At 46.4% G+C, this 24,123-nt stretch overlaps 1 protein-coding gene across 4 annotated transcripts; it reads left to right on the plus strand.

The window, feature by feature from the left end:
* The first annotated feature begins 701 nt into the window (after positions 1 to 701).
* Positions 702 to 24,050, plus strand: appa (amyloid beta (A4) precursor protein a). Of its 4 annotated transcripts, XM_072717749.1 has the most exons (18): positions 11,859 to 11,962; positions 12,573 to 12,623; positions 14,391 to 14,558; positions 14,734 to 14,863; positions 15,251 to 15,363; positions 15,659 to 15,843; positions 16,502 to 16,731; positions 16,926 to 17,093; positions 18,159 to 18,292; positions 18,526 to 18,600; positions 18,828 to 18,986; positions 19,229 to 19,357; positions 20,035 to 20,134; positions 20,487 to 20,696; positions 20,801 to 20,851; positions 20,929 to 21,020; positions 21,571 to 21,717; positions 21,878 to 24,050. In XM_072717749.1, exons 2-18 carry the CDS (start codon positions 12,585 to 12,587, stop codon positions 21,977 to 21,979), a joined length of 2,232 nt encoding a protein of 743 aa, XP_072573850.1. In that variant the 5' UTR covers positions 11,859 to 11,962; positions 12,573 to 12,584; the 3' UTR covers positions 21,980 to 24,050. The 4 variants fall into 4 exon arrangements, with proteins under 4 accessions (XP_023691128.1, XP_023691133.1, XP_072573850.1 ...); XM_023835360.2 differs by lacking the exons at positions 11,859 to 11,962; positions 12,573 to 12,623 and adding an exon at positions 702 to 957; XM_023835365.2 differs by lacking the exon at positions 12,573 to 12,623 and having other exon boundaries at positions 11,847 to 11,962.
* The last annotated feature ends 73 nt before the right edge of the window (positions 24,051 to 24,123 follow it).

Raw genomic sequence — 24,123 nt, forward strand, 5'->3', positions numbered from 1 at the left:
AAATCACTCCCACATGAACGCATGAAACGAGTATCATGTACGTTGTTGATGTCAGGTGACAATACTTTGCGTAAAGTGCGCAAGACATCGAACTTTACGAACAAAGGACCAGTGCGGTTTCCACTAGGTGGCAGTAATTTCCCATATTAACCCCCAGAACAAAAAAAAAAAAAAACCTCTCCAGTTATTGTTCCGTAAAATGGGGTTAAAAATGGTTCGTCATTTTTCCTGATCTCTGAACTGAAAACATAGGCCTACCCAGCAATGCATTTTCATCTAAATGTCATCGGTAGATCTTGTTGAAAATGTACCACTTTCATCCAGTTTTATCACAGTCTAAGCACTTGAATGATTTGTTCATAAAGGCTGATTTATAGCTCTGCGTAGAATCTGCGCTGTAGGTAGCCGCATACCCTACAAGCTGATTTTGGACGCAAGATTGGGCAGCAGACCTTAACTAAATCTAATTACATTTATGTACGGCTATACCCCAATTTCATGTTTTTTGAAAATGACATGTGAATGCATCCTCGCTGACATTATAACCATCCCTAAATCAATAAAGGCACACATTATTTTATCCAAGTGATGTAAATATAACAGATTTCAGTTTAATTACAACATGAGATGGATATTACCCCCCCCCCCCCCCCCCTTTTCCTCTCCACCTCTACAGTATCCCGTTGCACCCTCCCCTCAGATCTATTCTTTTGCTGTCCGGTCAGGTGACTGGCGTTTGAGCAGCTCGCACAAGCTCCGGCTCTGCTCCCTATTACACGTCCCAGGCGTCGAGAAGCGGACAGGCGCTCTATATACAGCGGATATTTAACGCAGTTAAAAAAAAACACAGAAATCCTACATTTAGACAAGAAGGCGATCCGGGAATACGACATGGGGGATCGTGCCGTTTTCTTGTTGCTGATGATGATGGTGGCCACCTCGGCACTTGCTGTTGAGGTAGGAAAACGGTGGGCAAACAGACGTCTGTCGTGGTGAGCGGGTCTGGGCGACCCGTGTTGCTTTTCTCTTCCTTTCCGCTGCCATTTCAGGAGTTTTATGGCGATTTCAAACCCGAGGATCGTTATGTTCCAAAGATCAGAAATCAATCATAATCAGTCCCTACACAAGCGGGCGCTAGGGCTTAGAATATACTTATATCTGGTACCCTTACACCCAGTCAATGCGACATCGCTCCTACATATCTAATATTTGTTTTTCTTTTGTTGCTCTTTCATCTCTCTAAATATGTGCGACTGATTGTATTGGTCTGCAGATCAAAAGGCATTATAAAAATAAATGACCCCAAATTGGTGCCGAACATTATTGTTAACGCGTTATTACTAGTAACTAGACACCTAACTATTGTTGGTGGTGAAAAACATTTTCCTTTGGACTTCGAGTGGGAGCGTACGTCATTGTGCGTTTGGGGTAACGTTGTAGAAACGTTGCAAAACGGTTAAAGCTTCTTTTCGTCCGAAAAACATTATACTGCTAGGGGCTTTAGAGCATGGCGTTAGGGGAATTGCTGATATGGATTTTTTTCACGAGAAGTATACGCGTTTTCTCGAATAGAAGGACATGGACGCTGTAAGTCGCACTGTAGGTTGATGCAACAACAAATAGACGCTGTCATATTTAATCCTAGTACCCTGATGTGCTGTAAACCCTCTTAAGTACCGGAGGAAAGGATCGCCTAGATTTACTGGGAAATATACTCGTTTGCCACATTTTATACAGATTATTGTTGCTATCTTTCATGTTGATAGCTTTTATTAGGGGTTGCATACGAAACATTTACCGAATAACAAGGACGTGCCCCTAGCCATTCCTGCGTGGTTTTTTTCTGTTAAATCCCCATGGCGTGGATGCCATTCCTGGAGGAAATGTATGCTTTTGTGGCGCATGTGGTAACATGTAGTCTCTTTGTATCGGGAATGACTTGGTTGGAGCATAAGATGGATACATCGGTGCCGTCAGACGAGGGGGGACGCCGGGGCTGTTAAACCCCTTTAAACGCGTTTAGGAGAAAGATGTATTAGGGCAGAAGTTAAGATGGCGGCGTTGCACTGCAGCATTCCAGTCGGAGACTGCGATGTCACGGAGGGCTGCTTCGCCACTTTCGCCGATTCTTCAAACCATCCCATCCTTTTAATAGGGTGGGGGGATGAACAAGGACGCTTTATTTGCTGATGTAGCGCCTAGGCTCTGTAATTAAGGTTGTGTGATCTCTGGCAGCGCCAACGATCCCCCTGCACCTCCTATGGACTGCGGTTTACTGGCATCTTCAACCTAGTTTCTCAAAATCGACATTCATTTTCAGTGAATGTTTACGTTTTTCTGCTAATGCCAGGGGATGAAAGTACTATGTAAGCAAAGGATAATTTACAGTTTTCGAAAATTTGGAGGGAGGGGCATTAAACCCGTTTGGCATTTTGACATTTTACTGCACTTATCTAGCTTACCAGTGGGAAAAATTGGTTGTTTACCAAATTTAAAGAACAGCTTGATACCAAGAAGATTCTTATATCGCTGTCTGTTTTTTTCCATTGGGATTTGTCTGTTCTATTAGAAGGGTCATCAGTGTATACAAGAACAGCATATCATGTGATTATTACCCAAATAAAGTGCACCTTCCTTAGCAGGGGACACCTGGGCGATTTTGTTTTTGGTTTAATTCGCATACAATACTCCCTCTGTATCCCTCTATGTCTAAAAAGGTCAGTTTGCCTTTGGAATGAATTTGGCAGGGATGTGTAGCTCATATCTGATGGAAGCTGGAGGGTATTAAAATGAATTTAAACCACTTTGAAAAAGCCACGGCTGGCACTTACGGTAACTAGGCGCGTCGGATCGGCATGATAGAAAATACTGCCGATTATTTCTATCGGTACAACGATTGCTCCCCCATTATCCCTCTCCCATGGCAACCCTTCAGCAACCCTCTCTCGGCACCTGTTGTTCAATTTAACCATTCTGCTGTTCCAGCCCTGTCTGGGGTTTTTTTTATTAAAAAAAAAAAAAAAAATCTTTTTTTAACCTATTGTTCAGAGCAACACTTAAGTGTAGCAGCGTCTTATTTCAATACACCTGCATTTTTTTATGCTATAGGTAGGGACTCTCAGATGGTTAAGTCAGCGTTGATGCTTAGCTTGACACATGAAGGTCTTAATTTCTGAGATGCTCGTGGCATGTATGGTATATTTCAGGGGGACATGGTAAATAGGGTGGGGGGAATTTGTGTCCCACCAGCACCCCTGTGTATCTCAGATTGTTGCAGCAACACTAATGCTAAAATTAGAGGTCTGTCCGAGAGAGCAAGGCGGGGCTGTGGAGATATTCCTGTCTCCCACTCCAGTCATTTCTGCTTTTATTTCACGCTCTTTGGAAGACGGCTACAGCGTGCTTTTGGAGAAGAAAATGGCCCCCTGCCATTTCATCTCTGCCTTTCTAGTCGTGCCGATGTCAAGGAATGGGCATCTGCAAGCTCAAGTGAAAGCCGTGAGCTTAATTTATTGGGCCGCAGAACTCATTCTGCACGAACGGCCTCTCTCATGCACCATGAGCACAAGATATATTTTTTGTTGGGACATTTTAAACGTGTAACATGAGTCTCAGTTGACTGTTCTGACAATGCAATGTTTTATTTCAACCTGCAGCGTTCCTGTGCTTTGTGTGACCCAAAGCAACCTGTGGGTTTTTGACATGTCATTTCATGCATTTAGTTTTTTTTTTTTTTTAAAAAGACTTTTTTTGCTGATTTGTAAAACGGAGTATTTTCTATGAAGCAATCCAGGTTAAAAATGTTCTTTAAGGGTACAACAGCAACAGTCTCTGCAAGATCCCTCATGCAGCTTAAAAGACTACATTCCCAGTTTCTCTGCTCTTTCAGTGACATTCCTGCCTTAGAACTTTCCAGTTGGACCAATGCCCATTAATTGATTGATTTGATTTGAATGTTAATAAAAATCAAATCAAATATTGTTTCATTGTTAAATTTTGGCCACTATGAACATTTAACAAAGGATTGTTACTACTGTATTTGAATGTATCCCTCAAAATAAAGAACGCCCATATATCCACAGTAAGTGGCATCTCAGTTTCCTGTTGTTGATTTGAGTTTAACTGCTATAGTCAATTGAAGAGAAACATATCTTTGCAGCAAGGTGATACACACAAATACTGTTACTAAATCGAGAAAAGCCCACTACTACATAAGAGAAAATGTATGGTTTAGCCTTTTTTTGTGGATTTGAGTTTTTTTGCACTGTCCATCATTTTCTATTAACCAGTCAGATGGGTGCTTACTTTCATCTTTACAATGGCCTTTATTTCATGTCTCACGAGTGCATCTCCATTAACTACCCTTGTATTAAGAGATGTTTGAGCCACAATGAAAACTGGCACATCTGTCCTCGGAACTGGTGCCACATTACAAAAAGTCTGTGTGTTTGAACTGGTTTCCTTTTTGTGTGAGACACTGGGGAGGACTTTTTCTGATGAATTTCCTGCCCTGAGATGTCTTTGTACCATTGGTATCAGTAGGTTGTGGGTTAATTCGCATACAATGTCTTATGTATGCCCACCTACCTTGGAGTTAATCACCCTGTAATCCTGAAAAGTCCGAAGTCAATTTGTTGGTCTTGGATTTGTGGTAGCACAATGTAGATAATTATATAAATTAATAAATTGTCAATGGTTATGCATGCTGTTTCCTACAGGGCTGCCCCCATTCCAAAGTGCCTGTCTTTGAAAATGTAGATATCTGTGCTTTTAAATAACTGTAGGGTGGTACAATGGATGGTCCTTTTAGGATCATTGGTTGAAGTTTCTGACATCTCTGGTGATGCATCCGTGAAAGTCTGCTACAAGTTTGCACTGCCTGGTCCAGACCTGCAAATGCATGTACGCAGAAGGAACGGGGGTGGTTGTTTGGTGTTGCCACGGTGACGTGGAGGATGAGGAAGGGACACTGGCTGCATATGGTGGGGAACAGAAAGCATGGCTCCTATTGGCCGATGCTTTACATGAAAGCAGATGCTGATTGTGAGGGGTGTGTGGTCAGGCTGCTGGGGGGAGGGGGTCCTTCAGGGGGTCAAAACAAGGTCAAGCCAGCAGTTGTCTCTTTGAGTCTCAGGACAGTGGTCAAATCCCTGGGAGATCAGCTGCTGTTTGGAAATTATTCAAAATGCATTCGTTCAATGCTTCCTTTACTATAACTGATGTTAAAAATGGGAATTTGTGAGTCATATAAAGGCATCTGCTAAGGTGATTAAGAGCAATGAACATCCAGTAATTCCTCTTCAGCATTGCCTGACACTGTTAAAAAGCCATCACGTCACATCTAAGTCATGTTCCTCAAACCTAAATGCGTGTCGGTATTAAAACATTCATGCCTCTTTTATACGCGTAACTCGAGTGGCCCTTGTGTACTAGAGTGGTGAAGGAAGCCGTACCGATGATGCTTAGATCACGCAGGGGAAGCTACTGTCATGCTCTTGAGTTTTCATCTTGATAGTTAATTTTTACAGTAGCTTTCTAGCGAGTTTGGACTGGCTGTGGAGTTGGGGTCCTTACACAGCACACTGCATGTTTCCTAGTATCGGTTCATTAACACTCTTCCCAAGCAGATTTACGCAATGGATTATTTGGGAGGAAATTCCGTCAGTCCTTCAGCAGCTCTTCACATCACACTTCTACCAAATTCCAATGCTGCTTTTTACCAAACATAGGAATGGGATTGGACAGGGATTTCCCAAGCGATCCATTGTTTCAAGCACCAAGGTGTTTTCTGCATCAAAATTTCCCATCTAAAACAACATATTCAATGGAAGCTCCCTGCTCTGTGATGAAATGGACCCACTACTTTAATAGCACTTTATTTTGTACAGTATATATTTTTATGACAACATCCACCCATCTAGTCAAGTAGTTTCTAATTATGACTGTCATCTTTAGTTCTTCTATGCCTGGCGGGACGCGGCCGACACCGAAGCGTGAGCGTCTTATTTATGGCTCCACCAAACCCCCCTTTTCTTTTATTTAAAAACAACCCTGGTAACAAGCAAGCCTTGAGGAGCTGAGTGGAGCTGGGAAGATCCATTTTCGATCACCCAGGGGTGGGGACAAGACTCCATCAGGGCTGGCTCTACAGAGCTTAGCTAGAATACCCTGGCCGGGTTGTACCCTCTCATTTCCAAGTGAATGATGCTACAGCTTCTTTTACTTACTGCAGAGGAAATCAGCAGATAACCTGCTCCTGTTCAAGGCGGGAGGCCCAAGCTGGGAAGCTGAGCTGAAGTTGCTTGCGGCTATAAATTTTAAGCACCCGGACCAGCTTGTTCGGGTTCCTTTTCTGGAATTTTAATTGCTTGGTGGAATCTTGTCCTCCCCCCCCTGCTGGATCCAAAATGGATCTTCCCTTATCTGCATGTTAGTGGCCGTGTAACAAGTACGTGTAGGTTGGTTGTATTTGACTGCATATATTTTTTAGCATTTAATTTAAAGTTATTCCCTTAGTGAAACCATGGCACTGAAATTCCCCCATAATTTGAAAGCCCCAATTGACCTGATTCTTTCGTTTTGTCTGATCAGCTCATCGGCGTTTTTTTTTAGCCTGCGTCTCACTTGTCTTCCCTGAAAACGTTAAAAACGCACATTCTCTGGATCCCGTCTGTCTCAGACAGAAACCACAGCCGCTGCTCTCCTCACCATGATAAGTTATTAATACTTAGGAGATGTTTTTGTATATTTTAATGAAGAGCGAGACCAGCCAATACGCCCCATGGTATGCCTTCGGGTGACAGCCCTCGTCCCCTGCGTCATCTCTGTCCTCTGAGTGAGGGAGTCTCTTCTCTTTGCTTGTCCCTCTTTCTTTCCTTAGTTACATATTTGCCACTGTTTTTTGTCACTTCCTGTTTGTGTTCCTGAGAATTTTTTTCTGTTTTGCATGAACCTCCCTTATCTGCTGATTTCACTCCCAGTCCGGGCAGGACGAAGCCCAATAGCAGAAGTTTGTTTTTTTTTTTTTTTTTTATTTTCTCTCTCCCCCAGACAATAACCCATTGCATTCCTGTAGAGGTCAGTTTTAGACAGTCAGGACAAGGTCATGGGGGAGGGTTGAGCCGCCAGGAGATCAGGGAAAGGCCCGTCTCAAATGCAGTGCCAGGTTGTCCAAGTGCAGCTTTGTGAGATTCATTGTTCCTGGTGTTTTGTACGTGTAACGGTTTAGGATTAATTTTTAAGGTTCAGGCATCAGAGCGAAGAGACCTATCTGCAACTGTGGAGTAGGAAAGGGCAGGCTGATATGTTTTTTAATTCTAATTAAAATCCAGAGAAAGTGTGTTTGGTCCCCTGAGCCGGTTCTCCTTTCCGTACGTGGGTCTGTCCTGACTTCTGTCCGCTGCCACTAAAGGCCACTTTATTCCCTTTTCAGCAAAGCGCCCACGGGCCTCGCCCGGCCGATATCCCGTGGCATCGGCAGGGCTCTGGCTGGGCTCGTGTTTGTGCGTTGCTGCGTGTTTTATGAGCCGTTACCGCCATGCGTGTGCTGATAGGATGGTACAGCAAGCCACCATCTGCCGGGTGTACGGCATTCATCACCGACTTCATCGTGTGTGTGTGTGTGTGTGCGCGCGCACACACACGTGTGCGTGTGAACGAGCCACGTTCCACTGTAATGCTTGTGTCAGCAGCCTGCCGCACACCCCCGTCTACATTTTGTCCTTTACGCTCTGCCTTTCAAGGCTTTTCTCTTTTGTGCTCCCCCCCCCCCCACCCCACCCTTGTCTGTCCTCGGCCCTTTATCAGCAGCTGATGGCAGATGGATGCCTTGAGTTGCTGCTGTAGGTTATGGGGTACGGCCCCCACAGGCGGGGCACTGGCCTTGGTGCGTCTGTCTGTGTGTGTGTGCGACTGTGTGTGTGTGTGTGTGTGTGTGTGTGTGTCTGTGTGTGACTGTGTGTGACTGTGTGTGTGTGACTGTGTGTGTCTGTGTGTGTGACTGTGTGTGTGACTGTGTGTGTGTGTGACTGTGTGTGTCTGTGTGTGTGACTGTGTGTGTGTGTGACTGTGTGTGTGTGTGTCTGTGTTTGTGACTCTGTGTGTGTGACTCTGAGAACAGGTTTCTGGAATCTGTGTTGGCAGCTTTGTCTGTCTCTCTTTGTGTCAGTGGTTTTGTCTTTGACAAAGACAGTTCTTCAGGCTGCCCGCCCCAGTATTGCTGTCCGGCAGGAAGGGTGGGAGCCGTACAGACAGGAAGTGCGGGTGGTCCTCTCTTTCCTGCATCTTGATTGGCTGGCAGGCTTTCATCTGCGCACTGAGCAGCGTTGGTGCACCGGCCTTTGGTGCCTCCTGCCCTTTTGATCCACATGAGCGGTTTCCCCCGAGTCCACAGGCTTACCTGTGTGTGGCACAAAGAAATGGCACTGAGCTTTGAAAAGATGGTTTGTGAGGGTGGGGTCTGTCTGGGGACAAAACAGCAATGCGTTCAGTATTAAATATAATGGGGAAAGGAGTCCTTACTGGAGGGGGAGGATTTTGCCATGGGGGGAAAAAAACCCTCTTTACTGTCAAACATCCATTATTGGGAAATATCACTGATTATTCATGGTCATTCTCATAAGAACATAAGAACATAAGAACTATACAAACGAGAGGAGGCCATTCGGCCCATCGAGCTCGCTTGGGGAGAACTTAACTAATAGCTCAGAGTTGTTAAAATTTTATCTAGCTCTGATTTAAAGGAACCCAAGGATTCAGCTTGCACTACGTTATCAGGAAGACTATTCCATACTCTGACTACACGCTGTGTAAAGAAGTGCTTCCTTAAATCCAGTTTGAAATGTTCTCCCGCTAATTTCCACCTATGGCCACGAGTTCTTGTATTTGAACTAATGCTGAAGTAACTATTCGGTTGAACAGCATCCAAACCTGTTAGAATCTTATAGACCTGGATCATGTCCCCCCTCAGTCTCCTTTGCTTGAGGCTGAACAGATTTAGCTCAAATAACCTTTCCTCGTATGACATTCCTCTAAGACCAGGAATCATTCTTGTGGCCCTACGCTGCACCTTTTCTAAGGCCGCTATGTCCTTTTTAAGATATGGTGACCAAACCTGTACACAATATTCTAGGTGAGGTCTCACCAAGGAATTGTATAATCTTAGCATTACCTCCCTTGACTTAAACTCCACACACCTGGAGATGTACCCCAACATCCTATTGGCCTTTTTTATTGCTTCCCCACACTGGCGAGAATGAGACATGGAAGCATCAACATACACACCAAGGTCTTTCTCATAATCAGCTACCTTTATTTCAGTAGGTCCCATAAAATACCTGTACTTTATATTTCTGCTCCCTACATGGAGTACCTTACATTTGTCTATGTTAAATTTCATCTGCCAGGTGTCAGCCCAGTCACTAATTAAATTAAGATCCCGCTGTAGCTGCTGAGCCGCTAGTTCAGTATCTGCTACACCACCCACCTTGGTGTCATCTGCAAATTTCACCAGTTTACTGTATATATTGGTGTCTATATCATTTATGTAAATTAGGAACAAAAGTGGTCCTAAAATTGAACCCTGCGGTACCCCACTATGAACGCAGGCCCACTGTGACATCGAGCCTCTTATAACTACTCGCTGCTTCCTATCCGTTAACCAGTTATCAATCCAAGTCGCTACAGTTCCTAAAATACCTGTCGCTTTGAGTTTAAGTGAGAGCCTCTTGTGGGGAACAACATCAAAAGCCTTTTGGAAATCTAAATAGATGACATCATAGGCCTTCTTATCATCAACTTCCTGAGTAGCTTCCTCAAAAAACTCCAACAGATTTGTTAAACAGGATCTACCTCTCCTAAATCCATGCTGGCTATCCCTCAAAATGTTATTTGAGTCCAGGTAATCTACCATTTTCTCTTTGATTATAGCCTCCATAACTTTACCAGTTATACAAGTTAGACTGATTGGCCTATAGTTTGACAAATTACTTCTATCCCCTTTTTTGAAAATGGGCGTTATGTTGGCATGCTTCCAATCAGAAGGTACCACACCTTCAGATAAGGATTTTTGAAACAGTAATGTTAAGGGTCGGCAAATAATATCCCTCATCTCTTTTAACACTATAGGTAAGATGCCATCAGGGCCCTGTGATTTATTTATTTTGAGCTTAGCTAGGCTTTGCAAAACATCAGCTTCAGTTATATATATATTAGTTATAGACGATGTTGAATTAGTAATAAGAACTGGTAAGTTACTAGTGTCCTCGACAGTGAATACCCGTGCAAAACTATCATTGAACTCATTTACTATGTCAATGTCGTTTTCAATTATAAGACCCTTACTATCCTGCAGATTAGTAATTTCAGCTTTTAGAGCTCTTTTAGAGTTAAAATACTGGAAGAAACTTTTAACGTCATCCTTAGCCTCCAATGCGATCTTCCTTTCGACATTCCTTTTAGCTCGTCTAATGTCATTTTTTAATTCAGCCTGTAGATTTAGATACTCTTGCTTTATTATGTCATCATCAGTTATTTTCCATCTCTGGAACAAAGCCCTTTTCCTCCTTACTTTATACTTTATGTCCCTATTAAACCACCTAGGTTGCAATTTCCTAGATTTATTCTTGCTAGAAACAGGTATGAAGTCCTCTTGTACTTGCAATAATGTGCTTTTAAAAAATTCCCATGCCTCTTCAACAGTTTTGTTATTTAACTCCATCCAGTTCACGGTTTCTAGTTTTAATCTCATACAATTGAAGTTAGCCTTCCTAACATTATATATTTTTGATTTGGACTTTGCTCTTCGGGCACTAAACTTAACCTCAAATTTAACCATGTTATGATCGCTACTGTCAATGGTGATGACTGTCCGTCCTGCTCTCCACTGTTATAACTAACCGATACAGGCTTTGAAGTTTGCCGACCCTTAAGGTGAACAGTAATGGCGGCGAATGTGTTTTACCGTAAACACTTCCAACTTTGTTTCATAGCTTACCGGAGATCTTGTGATGAATGACTCTTGTAGCCTTTGAGTGGACTTGACAGCATGTTGAATTGTAATGCGGAAAATTTTAAAGCAGAATCTCCCATTTCTCCCAGCCTTTTCATTTTAATAATTCCCCTCCGGGGATCGATAAAGCACCATCTCATCTCTTCCCTGCCTCGTCTGCATCTTGAAGGATTAATCAGTGCGTCAGTCTGCCCCCATCAATCTGCTGAGCACAGTGCAGTCCTGCGAGATTAAATCTGTAATCTCTGTGAAACACACCAGAGTGCTTTTACTGATTTTTAATCCGGAGAGGGAAATAGTCAGAACTAACGGCCCTGCAGATTGGAGCTTTAAAGTGCCCTCAGGGGGTGTATTTGAGCACCTCATCGCTCATGTATGTGTTGCCAGTCCTGCCCTCTGCTCAAACACATGAACGCCTGACATACTGTCAATTTCTCTAGTCCAGGGTGCCTCACCTTCCTGTCCTTTATGTGACTTCCTGTGTGTTTCTGTCCCAGGTTGGGTTTGTGTGCCTTTAGAGGTGTTTATTCTTTTGTGTTCCAGATCGCCCCAATGGGAATGGATCTAAACAGGAATACACTACCTTCCCCCCCGCAGTTTGACCTCACGTCCCCCTTTCTGTGTTTCCAGAGACCTTCGCGCTGGATTCCTGCTCGCAGTTAACGCCGGAAGCCGTGCTTCCCGTTTTAATCATCTCTAATTATAGATATCGCCTTCTCCCTGTGGAAGGTTCCTAGCGGCTTGGGTTGGGTGGTTAATTTAGTTCTGACACAGCAGAGGTGGGGGGAGGGGGCCAGAATGGAGGGGGTGTTGACAGACCTTCTGGATCAGTCCTGGTGGGACGTGGAGAAGGGTGTTTGCTCTGGTGGGGGGGACAGGCTGCCGGTGTCAGGTCTGTAATCATTCACCTTTTCTGCGTCGGTCCGTCCCACGTCCAGCTGGGCTACTGTCACCGTAAGCGACTCCCGCATCTGTTTCTGCTGTGCGTGGTGTTGGGTGTCGCCTTTCGCGGGCACTCTCAGTTTCTGTGAAAATGCTGTTTGCATTGCGCTCATTTTGCAATTGGGCTCTAAATTGCTGTGAATAACAGCATCTAACAAACGAAGGAATTACTGAGGCACGTTTTTGACCAGCCAATGCTGGACAGACGTCCTTAAAATGAAGCCTGACACTTATTTTTAAGGCACATCCTCCAGGAAAAACACCTTCATATTTATGACTTTAAGGAATGTGTCTCAAATGCTGTTATTCTGGGAGTGAGGGATTTGTACTAAATATTTAGGATGTCCTAAATCTGTCCTGTTGAATGAACTAAATAAAATTACAAAATGTGCAAGTTGTAATAAAAACATCTGGCTAATTATTTAAATCTGTTTTGTTTTGCAAATATGTAAATCATGGTAGGAAAGATTCAGTCCCCCTTGCCATTTAAGCTTGTGGTGGTGTGGTGAACACCCCCGTAAATCTGTGCACGAGCTCTCTAGCTTTGCTCTGAACTTTTGTTTTGCTTTGTTTTGTTTTGTTTGTCACGTTTGTTATTTTCACTCGGCGTGTACCACCCTAGACAGTGGAATGAATGACGTTTCGCTCCTTTAATCCAGGAACAGTCTGTCCGGTAAGATAAAGTTGTGGCTGAACTTGCTTTATATACTGTAAAAGTCCTTATCTGTGTTCCTTGGGTTAGAAGCTTCAAGGTATCTGTAGATTACGCACCAAGTGCCCTGTCCCACACGCCCGGCAGGGTCAGTGCGTGCCCCCTCTCTTTTATCAGCAGCTCCCGCTCAGGACACTCCTTCCTTTGCCCCCCAGCCGGTGTCGAGCTCCCGAGCCGTGTGTCTGCTGCTAGGCCAGTAAACGCCCTGCTTCATGAAACTGCCCATGTCACAGTTGAGGAAGACAAGTCGGGATGGATATGAAATCATAGGCCTTTGTTTTATTTAACTTCATGTAGCAGAAGCTATTATCCAAATCGACGTGCGTTTTGAAGAACGGCAAGCCAAGTTGGGCTTTATTGTCACGCAAACCATATTCAGTACAGAACATGCAGCGGCACGACATGCAGTCCCCAGGAAATCTCAACGAAGGACAAAAGTGACCCACAATATAAACATACACCATGGAATGTTTAGAACAGGCAGCGATGGGAGCAGAGTTGCACATAAATAGCACAAATGAATAATAAATATCAGAGCGATAAATCATGCTAAACGGTGAGTACTGATAGCAGTGGGAAATAGCAGTCAAGTTAATGTACAAATCTGTGGTGGTAGCAAGGAGTTCAGCGTCTGGATGGTCATGGGGAGGGAGCTGTTCATAGGGTCAGCCAATCCCCGAGCAGTTGGGGCCACAGGGCCTTGCACAGCGGCCCAACGATGACATCACTCTGATTTGAGCCAGCGACCTTCCAATCAGAAACACAAACCCACTGCGCTGTACGCCGCCGTTCCTGTGTTTATTGTTACGTCTGTGTCCCCGATTACGTGCCGGTCCTCTGGGCACCCTGACGACTCGGGATGAGTCACCCAGTGACTCCCTACCTCCCTGCAGAGGCTTGTTAGAGGCCGTGAATGGATGGTCCGTACGGGGCGCTGCCTCACTGAGGCTGCGATCCTCAGGGTCTGCTGCCAATCTGTTGTGAAATCCAGCATGTGCTCCCCATCAGTAGCCGTGGTGGAAATGTCGGATTCATTTCTTAGGGCTTTTTTTTGTATTTTTTACCTGTTGAGAACACCATCCCCCCCCCCTTTACAAACAATGAAGTCCTCAGTGCTGAGATGAACTGGCCTTAAAAAAAGTAACTTAAGATTTTCCAGCGGTGTGGTTCTCAGGAATGTGGGTGGGGTTTATGGAATGATCGCTTTACTGAGACACGGGCTTTCGCTAGATCGCCGTCTCAAATCCCGCTAAAAACATCTTGTGTTGATGATGTGATGGTTGTTTTTGCTGTTTTTAACGCGGTGCTCAGGTTTTATTGCCATTCATGATGTTCCAGCGTAGCTAAGCTGCTGTGGTGATGTGCTTGTAACCTGAAGGTTTAAGTTGTTCATGTGCTTTCTGGTGGGGTTTTGTCTGTGAATGTACCTATAGACCAGCCAGTGTTCTGTACGTTCTTAGTCGTAATGACCAGGCAGTGTTTATCGCCCTGAATTCAGCTCATTTCAATGGCAGGAAGTCCACGGATCTTTCTAAACTGCCCATTGTTCTGTTAAGTACAGGGATGTGTCAGTACACTTTAGAAATGAGTTGCGGTAATTCCGCCACGACCCTGCCCAGGATGAGCGGGTGGTAGATGCATGGGGGCTTGTTTAATTATAATAAAGCAAAAGCATTTAAATAAATGACTGCTGAAATGTTAAAATTTGATGCCTCTTGTTTCCACCAGGTGCCGGCAGATGGCTCCATGGGGCTGCTGGCCGAGCCTCAGGTTGCCATGTTCTGCGGGAAACTCAACATGCACGTCAACGTCCAGAATGGCAAGTGGGAGCCTGACCCCAGCAGCACCAAGAGCTGCATCAGCACCAAGGAGGGCATCCTGCAGTACTGCCAGGAGGTGGGTCAGGGGTCACAGGTCAGAGGGCACGGGGTGTCCTGCAGTACTGCCGGGAGATTGGTCATGGGTCGCAGGTCAGAGGGCAAGGGGCATACTGCAGTAATGTTAGAGTGCTGGATTGGGGGGGGGGGGTGGCACAATAGAGTGTAATGGTCTGGTCACACGCTCTCCGTAGGTGTATCCAGACCTTGAGATCACCAATGTCGTCGAGGCCAACCAGCCCGTCAGCATCCAGAACTGGTGCAAGAGAGGAAGGACTCATTGCCGTAGTCACCTGCACATCGTGGTGCCCTACCGCTGCCTAGGTGTGTGTGTGTGTGTGTGTGTGTGTGTGTGTGTGTGTGTGTGTGTGTGTGTGTGTGTGCGTGTAGTCACAAATGCGTCTTAGTGTATGCAGGCCTCTAAGGCAGTAACTGAAAACTGCCATGACAGCAATATCTCAAACAGATGATTTCTTTCTTATAAATTGCTGTTAAACTGTAAAAAGCCCAAGCACTTTGAAGTCTTATCCCTTCCCAGTCCTCTAGGGGGCTTGGTTTAATAATTGAACGATTAAACTTCATTTTTGAGCTTTCAGCACACTGTGGCTAGGAAGCGCTTTGAATAAATTGATAGCTAGGGGGGAGTCCACACAAACAACCATGCGTAACCGCGAGCGATTTAGATGCTGACCTCTGACCTCTGTGTCCCAGTTGGGGAGTTTGTGAGTGATGCACTGCTCGTCCCCGAAAAGTGCCGGTTCTTGCACCAGGAGCGCATGGACACGTGCGAGAGTCACCTGCACTGGCACACTGTGGCTAAGGAGGTGAGCGCCCCGACTCCGCCCCCAGTCCATCCCCGACTCCGCCCCCAGTCCATCCCCGACTCCGCCCCCAGTCCATCCCCGACTCCGCCCCCAGTCCATCCCCGACTCCATCTGTTAATACCATTCTCTGTCCGTTTATTTTGTATATCCTGTTGACCAAAATTCAGCTCCGTTTACACCACTCCATCTGGACAAGCTGAAGTAATTGATCCCGGGGTAATACAGTATCTCCTCTTTGTTTGAATTCTTCCCCCCTTTCCTTCCTCCCTTCCCGCTTCCGTCTGTCCGGCCACAGTCGTGCGGCAACCGCACGATGAACCTGCACGACTACGGGATGCTGCTGCCGTGCGGCATTGACCGCTTCCGGGGCGTGGAGTTCGTCTGCTGCCCCTCGGAGGCCGAGCGGGAGTCCGACAGCACGGACGAGGACGACTCCGACGTCTGGTGGGGCGGCTCGGAGACCGAATACAACGACAACAGGCACGTATGCGGGCGCCGCTGTTCCGATGCCCTCAGGCTCCCGTTTTCAGGGCGACGTGTGACTCGGGCCCTGCTGATACCTGCTATTAAAACGAGCCTTTTTGGCTGCCATTCCAACGGCTGGCCTCAGGGTTTCTGTCTCTCTCCCATGAATTTAAATCCATTTTCAAAATGAGCTTTATTGGCAGGACGGTTACAGTGCTTCCAAATGCAGTGTGAGTAAGCAAAATTAAAAGGTGACAGACATTAGGGACAAAGACACACCTTTAATGGGACTTCCTGCTAATTACTTTAGCAATAATATCACGTTTCATTCCATGCATACAAAGCACTGTTGGACTTTTAACCTGAATAGACAAAAATAGGAGTAGTTATTAGTCTTTCCGGTGTTTTCTTCTTCTCTTTCTCCGTCATAGTCTGTCCGTCAGCTGAATTCTGTAATGCCATCTTGGCAGGACTCACCACTGTATACGCAAAGCAGTCAGATTGGTGGGATGGATGAATGTTCCAGCTGCCAGCTTGGCAGTGTTTTTCCTGCCTTTAGCAGTTTCCCAAATATGAGAGAAGAGATTGAGGGATTGTAATATTCATTAAAAAAAAAAATGATTTTATTAAAAATGTACCCCCCCCCCCCCCACCTTGTCCTCCAACTAACTAGCATGCCTAGGGATATGAGGCCTACAGAGGAGAAAGAGCCTGCTGCAACGGAGGATGACGAGGAGGAAGAGGAGGAAGAGACCCTGGAGGCCGACGAGGATGGTGACGGTGAGGATGATGAGGACGACGACACTGAGGTCGACGACCGCAACGCCAATGAATACGCCACCGGCATCGCCATGACAACCACCACCACTACTACCACCGAGTCTGTGGAAGAGGTTGTCCGGGGTGAGTAAGGGGGGGGGGGGTCAGATCTTCTTGTGTCCCCGCCCCCTTCTGCATTAGTGTCCCCAATAGTGGTGGTCTGATTGGACGGCGGTGGTCCAGTCTTCAGGCAACGCTGGAGGAGATAATGAGGAATTTAGGTGCGTGTGTGCGTGTGTGCGTGGGCGCGTGTGGCTCTGACCCTCTCTCCCTGGCAGAGGTGTGTTGGGGGGGCGCGGAGACAGGCCCATGCCGTGCCATGCTGCAGCGCTGGTCCTTCGACCGTGACGAGGGCCGCTGCGTTCCCTTCATCTACGGGGGCTGCGGGGGCAACCGTAATAACTTCGAGTCGGAGGCCTACTGCCTGTCGGTCTGCAGTAGCGTGTGTAAGTCCCGGGATGCTCTGTCCTGGTCCCGCCCAGCCCTACCTGGTGGGCCGGCTGCCCTCTCCTCCCGTTTGTCTCTCTGCATCTCTAAACCCGCTACCTGCTCTGTCTGGTGTGGGCGCTACTTCTGCCGATCACCCGGCCCTGATGCTCTGACTTCAGCCTGCTCTGTCCATGTTACTGACGCTGTTTTCAGCTCCATACAGTCCAGGTATAACCAACGTTGACTGTGTCTCCATCTTGGGGTGCAGTTGTGTGTGTGTGTGTGTTTGTGTGTTCTGTGTATTCAGCCCTTTTTGTATGTCTAAAAATCTCAAAAAATGCCACTGCCTAAATCTGGGTTGCACAAGACTACAGCTGGGAGAGAATCAACTTTGCGGGACTCAAGGGTCTGGGCGTACAGTGTTGCTGGTGATTTGTGTATTTTAATGTGTTTACATGTCCTAACTGAGGTGTGCGAGCCTGTCTGCCTCTGTGGGAATCGTCTACTGGCTCTGGAGGTTTGCCCCTCCCAGCTGGGCCCATCCCAAGTGGGTCTAGTTTTGCCCAGTTAAGCACCTCCGAGCGAGTACGGGCTCATGTTCCTGAGGTGCCCGCCCCTATTCTGACGGTGCAGAATGTCTATCTGATCTTTCCGCTTACTGGCTTGGCGGAGTTCGGCCCTCCAGGGTATGCAGTGGGGTCAAACTCGTAGGCTGCTGGTAAACTGAGATCAGATACTGGAGCCTCCTCAAACAATGGCTGCCTGACTAAACAAAGGAGAGCTGTATCTGTCCACGTTCCAGGCCTTAGGGGAAGAGAGGCTTTCCTTTCATGGTTGCCCAAGGCCAGTTAAACTTTGAATCTCAACGTGGTAATGGTTCACCTAAACTCGACAACATTCCAGCCATGTTTCTTCCTCCTCCACTCTTGCTGAAATGTACTCTAACTTACTAACCAGCATGTGGAACAAAGGTTTCACCTGAAAACACTGAGCTGATTCGGCCAAGAAGATACATTTCTAACGAGTGTCTGGTATTGAAGGCCCTCGCGTGATCACAACGTCTCTGTCAACCCCTGTCTCAGTGCCCACCACCGCCCCCAGCCCCCCCGATGCCGTCGACCGCTATCTCGAGACTCCTGGAGATGAAAACGAGCACGCCCGCTTCCAGAAGGCAAAGGAGAACCTGGAGGCCAAGCACAGGGAGAAGATGTCCCAGGTATGGAAGGGGAGACTTGGCACCCGGACTGTCATGAGGAAACAGGGTCCAAGTCGTGTAATGTCTAACGACCTGGTTATGCAGCCCTGGATTAAAAAAATAAATTAATTAATGAAGGGTAATGCACAAGACAACCTGATTTTTCTTTATAAAAAAAGGAACAAGGAGTAGGATGGCTTGGGAGCTTTATGATCTAGTTTTTTTTTTTTTTTTTTAACGCTCGGTCTCTCCAGGTGATGAGAGAGTGGGAGGAAGCGGAGAGGGAAGCAAAGAGCCTTTCCCGCGCAGATAAGAAGGCTGTCATCCAGGTGAGAGGCGCATCTGCACTAGTAGGCTCTCAGTACCAGCAAAGAGACCCAATTTTAGCTCCAAGCTGGTACTAGTGCTCAACCACAGACTCCATGAGCTCTAGGTCACCTTTCCAGTCAAGTAGCCCAATTTAACTGGATGCCCCTCTCAATGTGAATCTGAGATGCATGGATGACTTTGACGGCCCTACGTTGAGGGTTAAGGGTCTGCGTGTATGTGTGAGCAGCGCTTCCAGGAGAAGGTGGAGGCTCTAGAGCAGCAGGCTGCCACGGAGAGACAGCAGCTTGTGGAGACCCACATGGCTCGGGTGGAGGCCCTGCTGAATGACAAACGCCGCCTGGCACTAGAGAACTACTTGACTGCCCTACAGTCCTCCACCCCAAGGGTAGGGCCCCCTGAATGTGTCTTAATGTATGCATACTTACTCAGCTGTCTGTCTCCTTCCATGCAGAACACCCTCACCCCAATGTTAAAACCAAGAAGCTTAGATACTCATCTAAGGGTGCTTTTAGGTCCACAAGGCTTCTGTTTTGAGTAGCTTTGAGATGATTTAGCCCTTCCCGGGATTTCCAGACACTAGAAACCTCTGACAGCTGTCTAACCCCCACCCCCCCCCCCCCCTTCCAGCCTCGGCAGGTGTTCAACCTGCTGAAGAGATACCTCCGTGCAGAGCAGAAGGACCGGCAACACACCCTCAAACACTTTGAGCATGTGCGCATGGTGGACCCCAAGAAGGCCGCTCAGATTCGTTCCCAGGTACTCTCCCCTTCAAGGAACTGAAGTTTTTTTCGCCCAGACTTCACCTGGTGTTGTTGAGTTCATGCTTGGCATTAAGTGTCCAAAGTAACATGCAGTTGTTACTTGTTAATACAGCTTGATATATTTCTGGAGTAATTCTGGTTGAGATCCATTGGGGAACTAGAGTAGATCCCTTCTGAGCCTCCAACCAATTGGGTTTATGTTATGAGTCCATGTCCTTAAGAACCTACATACATGCTGCCTTAAAATACATGAATGGTACTAGTGGTTCATGGAAAATTGCACCAAAAATAATGATTTGACTTTTCAAAACACCTTAAATGCCACTGTAATTCTGGACTAGAAATCTAGAAATGAAATCTATTGCTTGGTCTTCTGAACCGGCACATGTACAGTTTTTCTGTCATCCTGTTAGGATTCAGATAGTGATGCTAAAAGTGGTGCATGTTTCCCATGAGTCCTTGGTGTTATGAAAACCTACAAAGTGGGTGATGAAATGCCATCCGGGAATTGCTATATAGCCTACGGACTTTGCCAACAGAACGAAAAGACTGATTGCTTCATTACTTATGGAAACACTGTAAGCCTTGTTTGGGCTTCTCGCTCAGGTTGGTGATGTCTCCTGAGGTTGCCTAATAAAGACCCTTATGAGTGATGGCCTAACTCTATCCCAGGTGTTGACCCACCTCCGAGTGATTGAGGAGAGGATGAACCAGTCTCTGGGACTGCTCTACAAGGTTCCCAGCGTTGCTAATGAGATCCGGGGTCAAGTCGGTGAGTGTGGTGATGTCCTCGGCCCAAATCCCTACTGCCTGTCTGTGTCTGAAACTGTTCACCTCAACATCTTCATGGTCCCGTAAACACCTCCAGATGGAGTTCAGCATTTGTCCGTACACCCCTCCGGGCTTCAGTGTACGTGCCCTTCAAAGCATCACCCTGATTTCCTCCTGCGCCCTTCACACCTTCGCCTCGCCCCCCCACCTCACCCCCCCACCACCGCCTCGATATTACTCAGTGAATCTGTGTCTCTTGTCGTCACAGTACCATCTGTGATGCTTTGTCCATCTGCTCCAGTCTCAGTAGCCCTTTGCCCTCCTCCTCTCTCTCCCCCCTACTCCTCCTACAGAGGAGCTGCTTCAGAGGGAGCAGGCCGAGGTCTCCCAGCAACTCTCCTCCCTGCAGAGCGAGGGCAGGATCAGCTACGGGAACGATGCCCTGATGCCGGACTTGCCAGAAAGCACTGCACCCTTGGATGCGCTGCCCCCTGAGAAGAATGGGCAGGTCCTGGATGGGTTAGGCTTCATCCATCCTGAGAGCTTCGGACAAGTGAACCAGGGTAGGCACAGTGAAAACTCACTTAGCCTCATGCTAACCATGCTTAATGCTAGAAATGGGAGCTATACGTTATGAATAAATATTTCACATTTTCCCTCTCTCCAGTTGAGCCTTTTGATGTACATCCTGCTCCTGACAGAGTCCCCACCAGACCAGGTAGGTGTATTGGTGAGAGGGTGCACAAGAGCCATAATTGGTGGAAACTTTCTGAAACTCTCTCTGCGTGTCCTCAGGCTCTGGACTGAAGCCTGGGACGATCCCTGAATTGCTTATGGAGGCTGAGGAGAGGGACAGCACTGGATATGAAGTCCACCATCAGAAACTGGTACGGCCATAAATGGACATGCATATGTTGTTAAAAACCCAGGTTATACGTACATCTACATGCCAAACCCATTTTAGACCTTTATACACTAGACACTAATACTCCGGTTAGTGCTCTCTTCTGGATTACCTCCTCTGGCCAGATTTACTCTTCTCCTGCCTCTGCTCTTCACGATCAGTGGTTGGTGCTCTAACACCTCATTGGTCCATATCCTCTGCCAGAAGTCCAGTATTTGGATTGTAAAATTGAGCTGAGAGGGTTCCAGCTCCCTTCTGCTAGCTGAGTTAATGAGGCGGCGGTGTCATGGTAACCGTGGCCTGCTGAGAAACCATCCTGTCTCTTGTTGTCCTGTTGTCGTGTTGTGACTCTGTGTCCATGTTCTGGGAATGTCTCTAACATCTACAGGAATGTGGCTATGAAGGTTAAAAACAGCCCTATTAAAAATGGTTATACTTCAGAAATGTGTTTGTTTTGGCTCTTGATGGCTTAGAGGAGCAGGTCTCTGCAGCATTCTCTGTTTGTGTGATCACTCCATCTTGTGTCTCACCAGGTGTTCTTTGCCGAGGATGTGGGCTCCAACAAGGGAGCCATCATTGGACTGATGGTGGGTGGTGTTGTCATAGCGACCATCATCGTCATCACCCTGGTGATGCTGAGGAAGAAGCAATACACTTCCATCCATCATGGAGTGGTAGAGGTCAGTTGTTTCAGTAGATGTCTTTTGCGGCCCGTAAATCTAGACACATTTTCCTCTGTTGTGGCCAATAGTTTTTTGTTTCTCTGAACTGCATTACATCAGTGTTGTCTGGCCAATGATGCGTCTTCTCTGAATACATCCACCCAATTGCCTCCAACAGGTTGATGCTGCGGTGACCCCTGAGGAGCGCCACCTTTCCAAGATGCAGCAGAATGGCTATGAAAACCCCACCTACAAGTTCTTTGAGCAGATGCAGAACTGATGCATCCCCCTCCCCCCCCATCAAGAGCTGCGATCCTCTGGCCCCAGCCTGGCCCAGTCCCGCCCCTCCCTCCATGCCCCCCGCTCTCATGCCCAGGCGCTCCGAAACAGGACAGCGTGGGCGGGGCTCTGTAGCCGTGGCGACACACAGCCTTCCGTCGCCAGGTGATGGTAGGCTGCAGGTTCTCCTTTGGCTGCTTCCCTTGCAGCTGGCACAGAAATGGCTGCTGGCAGTTAGTTTTGATGCAGTGGCTGTTTCGGCTTGCCTGTGTTAGTCAGCTGAAGCTCTCCCAGCTAGCCACCACTAGCGTGTCCTGCTCCACAGCTTTGCAGGATTTGGCCAGCCATATGTCCGCCTGAGAACAAGCCCCTCCCACACTGTCCTGCTCCACCCTCTCCCTGCTGCGCCTATAAACGCTGGGCACAAGGGGGCGTCCCAGTGTAAATACTCCCTCTCTCCTTCCTCTCACTCTTCTCTTCTTTCCTTCTGCATTTTGATTACAGCTGTGCTGTGTTGTCCTTGCCAGGTTCTTATTGGTAAAAGGCAAAGAAGAAATGTACACTTCAATGAGCTTTTTTATTTTTGAATTATTCTATTCTATTGATCTTTTTTTTTTTCAAAAAAAGAGAAAAATTCATGAAAAAACACTGACAGGAGTGTTAAAAAAAACTGAATGTTTTTTAATTTAAGTGTAATGCATATATGGCAGAGACTAGCTGTACTGTTTAGTGCATGACGTTCACCATTATAAAAATGTTCTGCTATTTGTACAGATCATTTCACATCTAGAGGTTGTGTAGATTAGCGGGATTGTATATTTAGTTGTGACCATGTGACTTTAAATGATTCAGAATCTGGTCTACTGTTATGGATACATGCTTTAAGAGATCTTTTAAGTATCCCCCTCTAGTGGTCTGAGGTGGGACTGCAGAATTCCAATGATGTTTTATTTTTCCTTCCTTTGGCTTCCTGTAATGTATCATTCAGGTTTCATTTTGGCTTACTATGCATCTTCAGCGTGTTATGTAGATGTTTCATCTTTAATGTGTTTTTCTCCGTGGGCTTCTGGGAGGGTTGCGTTTCCAGTGGTGGAGGTACAAGCTAAATGTTTTTCTCCATTGCTTTGTTCCTGTTAGTTTCAACATGAGAAGAAAAGCCATGTTTCTTTCCCTTTTGTGTCCTTTTCCTCTTCCTGTTTGCTTTGAAATTCAGGATGTGTGAGAACCAAAATCTGACCCTAACCACCAACTAGCCTTTTATCCCTCAGTCTGGCAGGAAATTAAAATTTTGTGACATCACCAACCCTGCCTAAAGGATTCTGTTGAACAATCTGGGTCTATCCAGTGTCTCTCTTAAACCCCACCCCCTTAATGTCTGTCCAGGTGTGCCAGAATGACAGCTGTGCCTCTCCTACCCCCCACAACCTGGTTTCTAACTGCTGTACTCATTTCAGGAGTGACTTTGTGTACAGTAATGAGTCAGATACTGTACATTAGGACAAAGTTAAACACTGAATGTAGCTATTTTTGCCAAACTCACACAAGTTCCCTCCCACTAGCCTCTGGAAATTTACCTACATGAGCAAAAGATGCTATTAATTGGCTGCCTGAAATTTTGAACAGATTTCAATTGGAGTGGTAGCTAAAGGAACTCTAGCTTGGAAACTCGCAGTAGATATGGGGTTATTTTGTGCAGAATATTGTGAAAGGAACTAAGAGCAGACAAGTCAAAATGTAACTCTTCACACTTCCACATGAACTAGGTTAGAAATGACACTGACGCCCACCTTAGGTAGCATTACTACTTTCCCTTACTGCCACCACTGATTTATTAAAAGAAAAGGCCAAAGTGCAAAAGCAAAAAAGAAAAACAGGAAATCACAGTCTTGGTGGGTGGAGCTTTGTGACACCTGATAGATCAACAACCAAAATTAATCCTCAATGGAAACTGATTTATAAACGGTAGGGTGCAGTATACATTTTCCTCATGTTTTGTGCAACTGTACAAACCATTTTCTTCAAGTGGGAAAGCTTTCTACGTCATATTACATAATAAAGCTTAAAATGTGAAACAGTCTCACTTCTGAATTTGTTAGACAAATTGCCTTTCATCTATATTCCCCTGCCATGGAACCAAACACCAGC

The sequence above is a fragment of the Paramormyrops kingsleyae genome, chromosome 1, assembly GCF_048594095.1.
Source record: "Paramormyrops kingsleyae isolate MSU_618 chromosome 1, PKINGS_0.4, whole genome shotgun sequence".
In the NCBI taxonomy this organism is placed as follows: domain Eukaryota; kingdom Metazoa; phylum Chordata; class Actinopteri; order Osteoglossiformes; family Mormyridae; genus Paramormyrops; species Paramormyrops kingsleyae.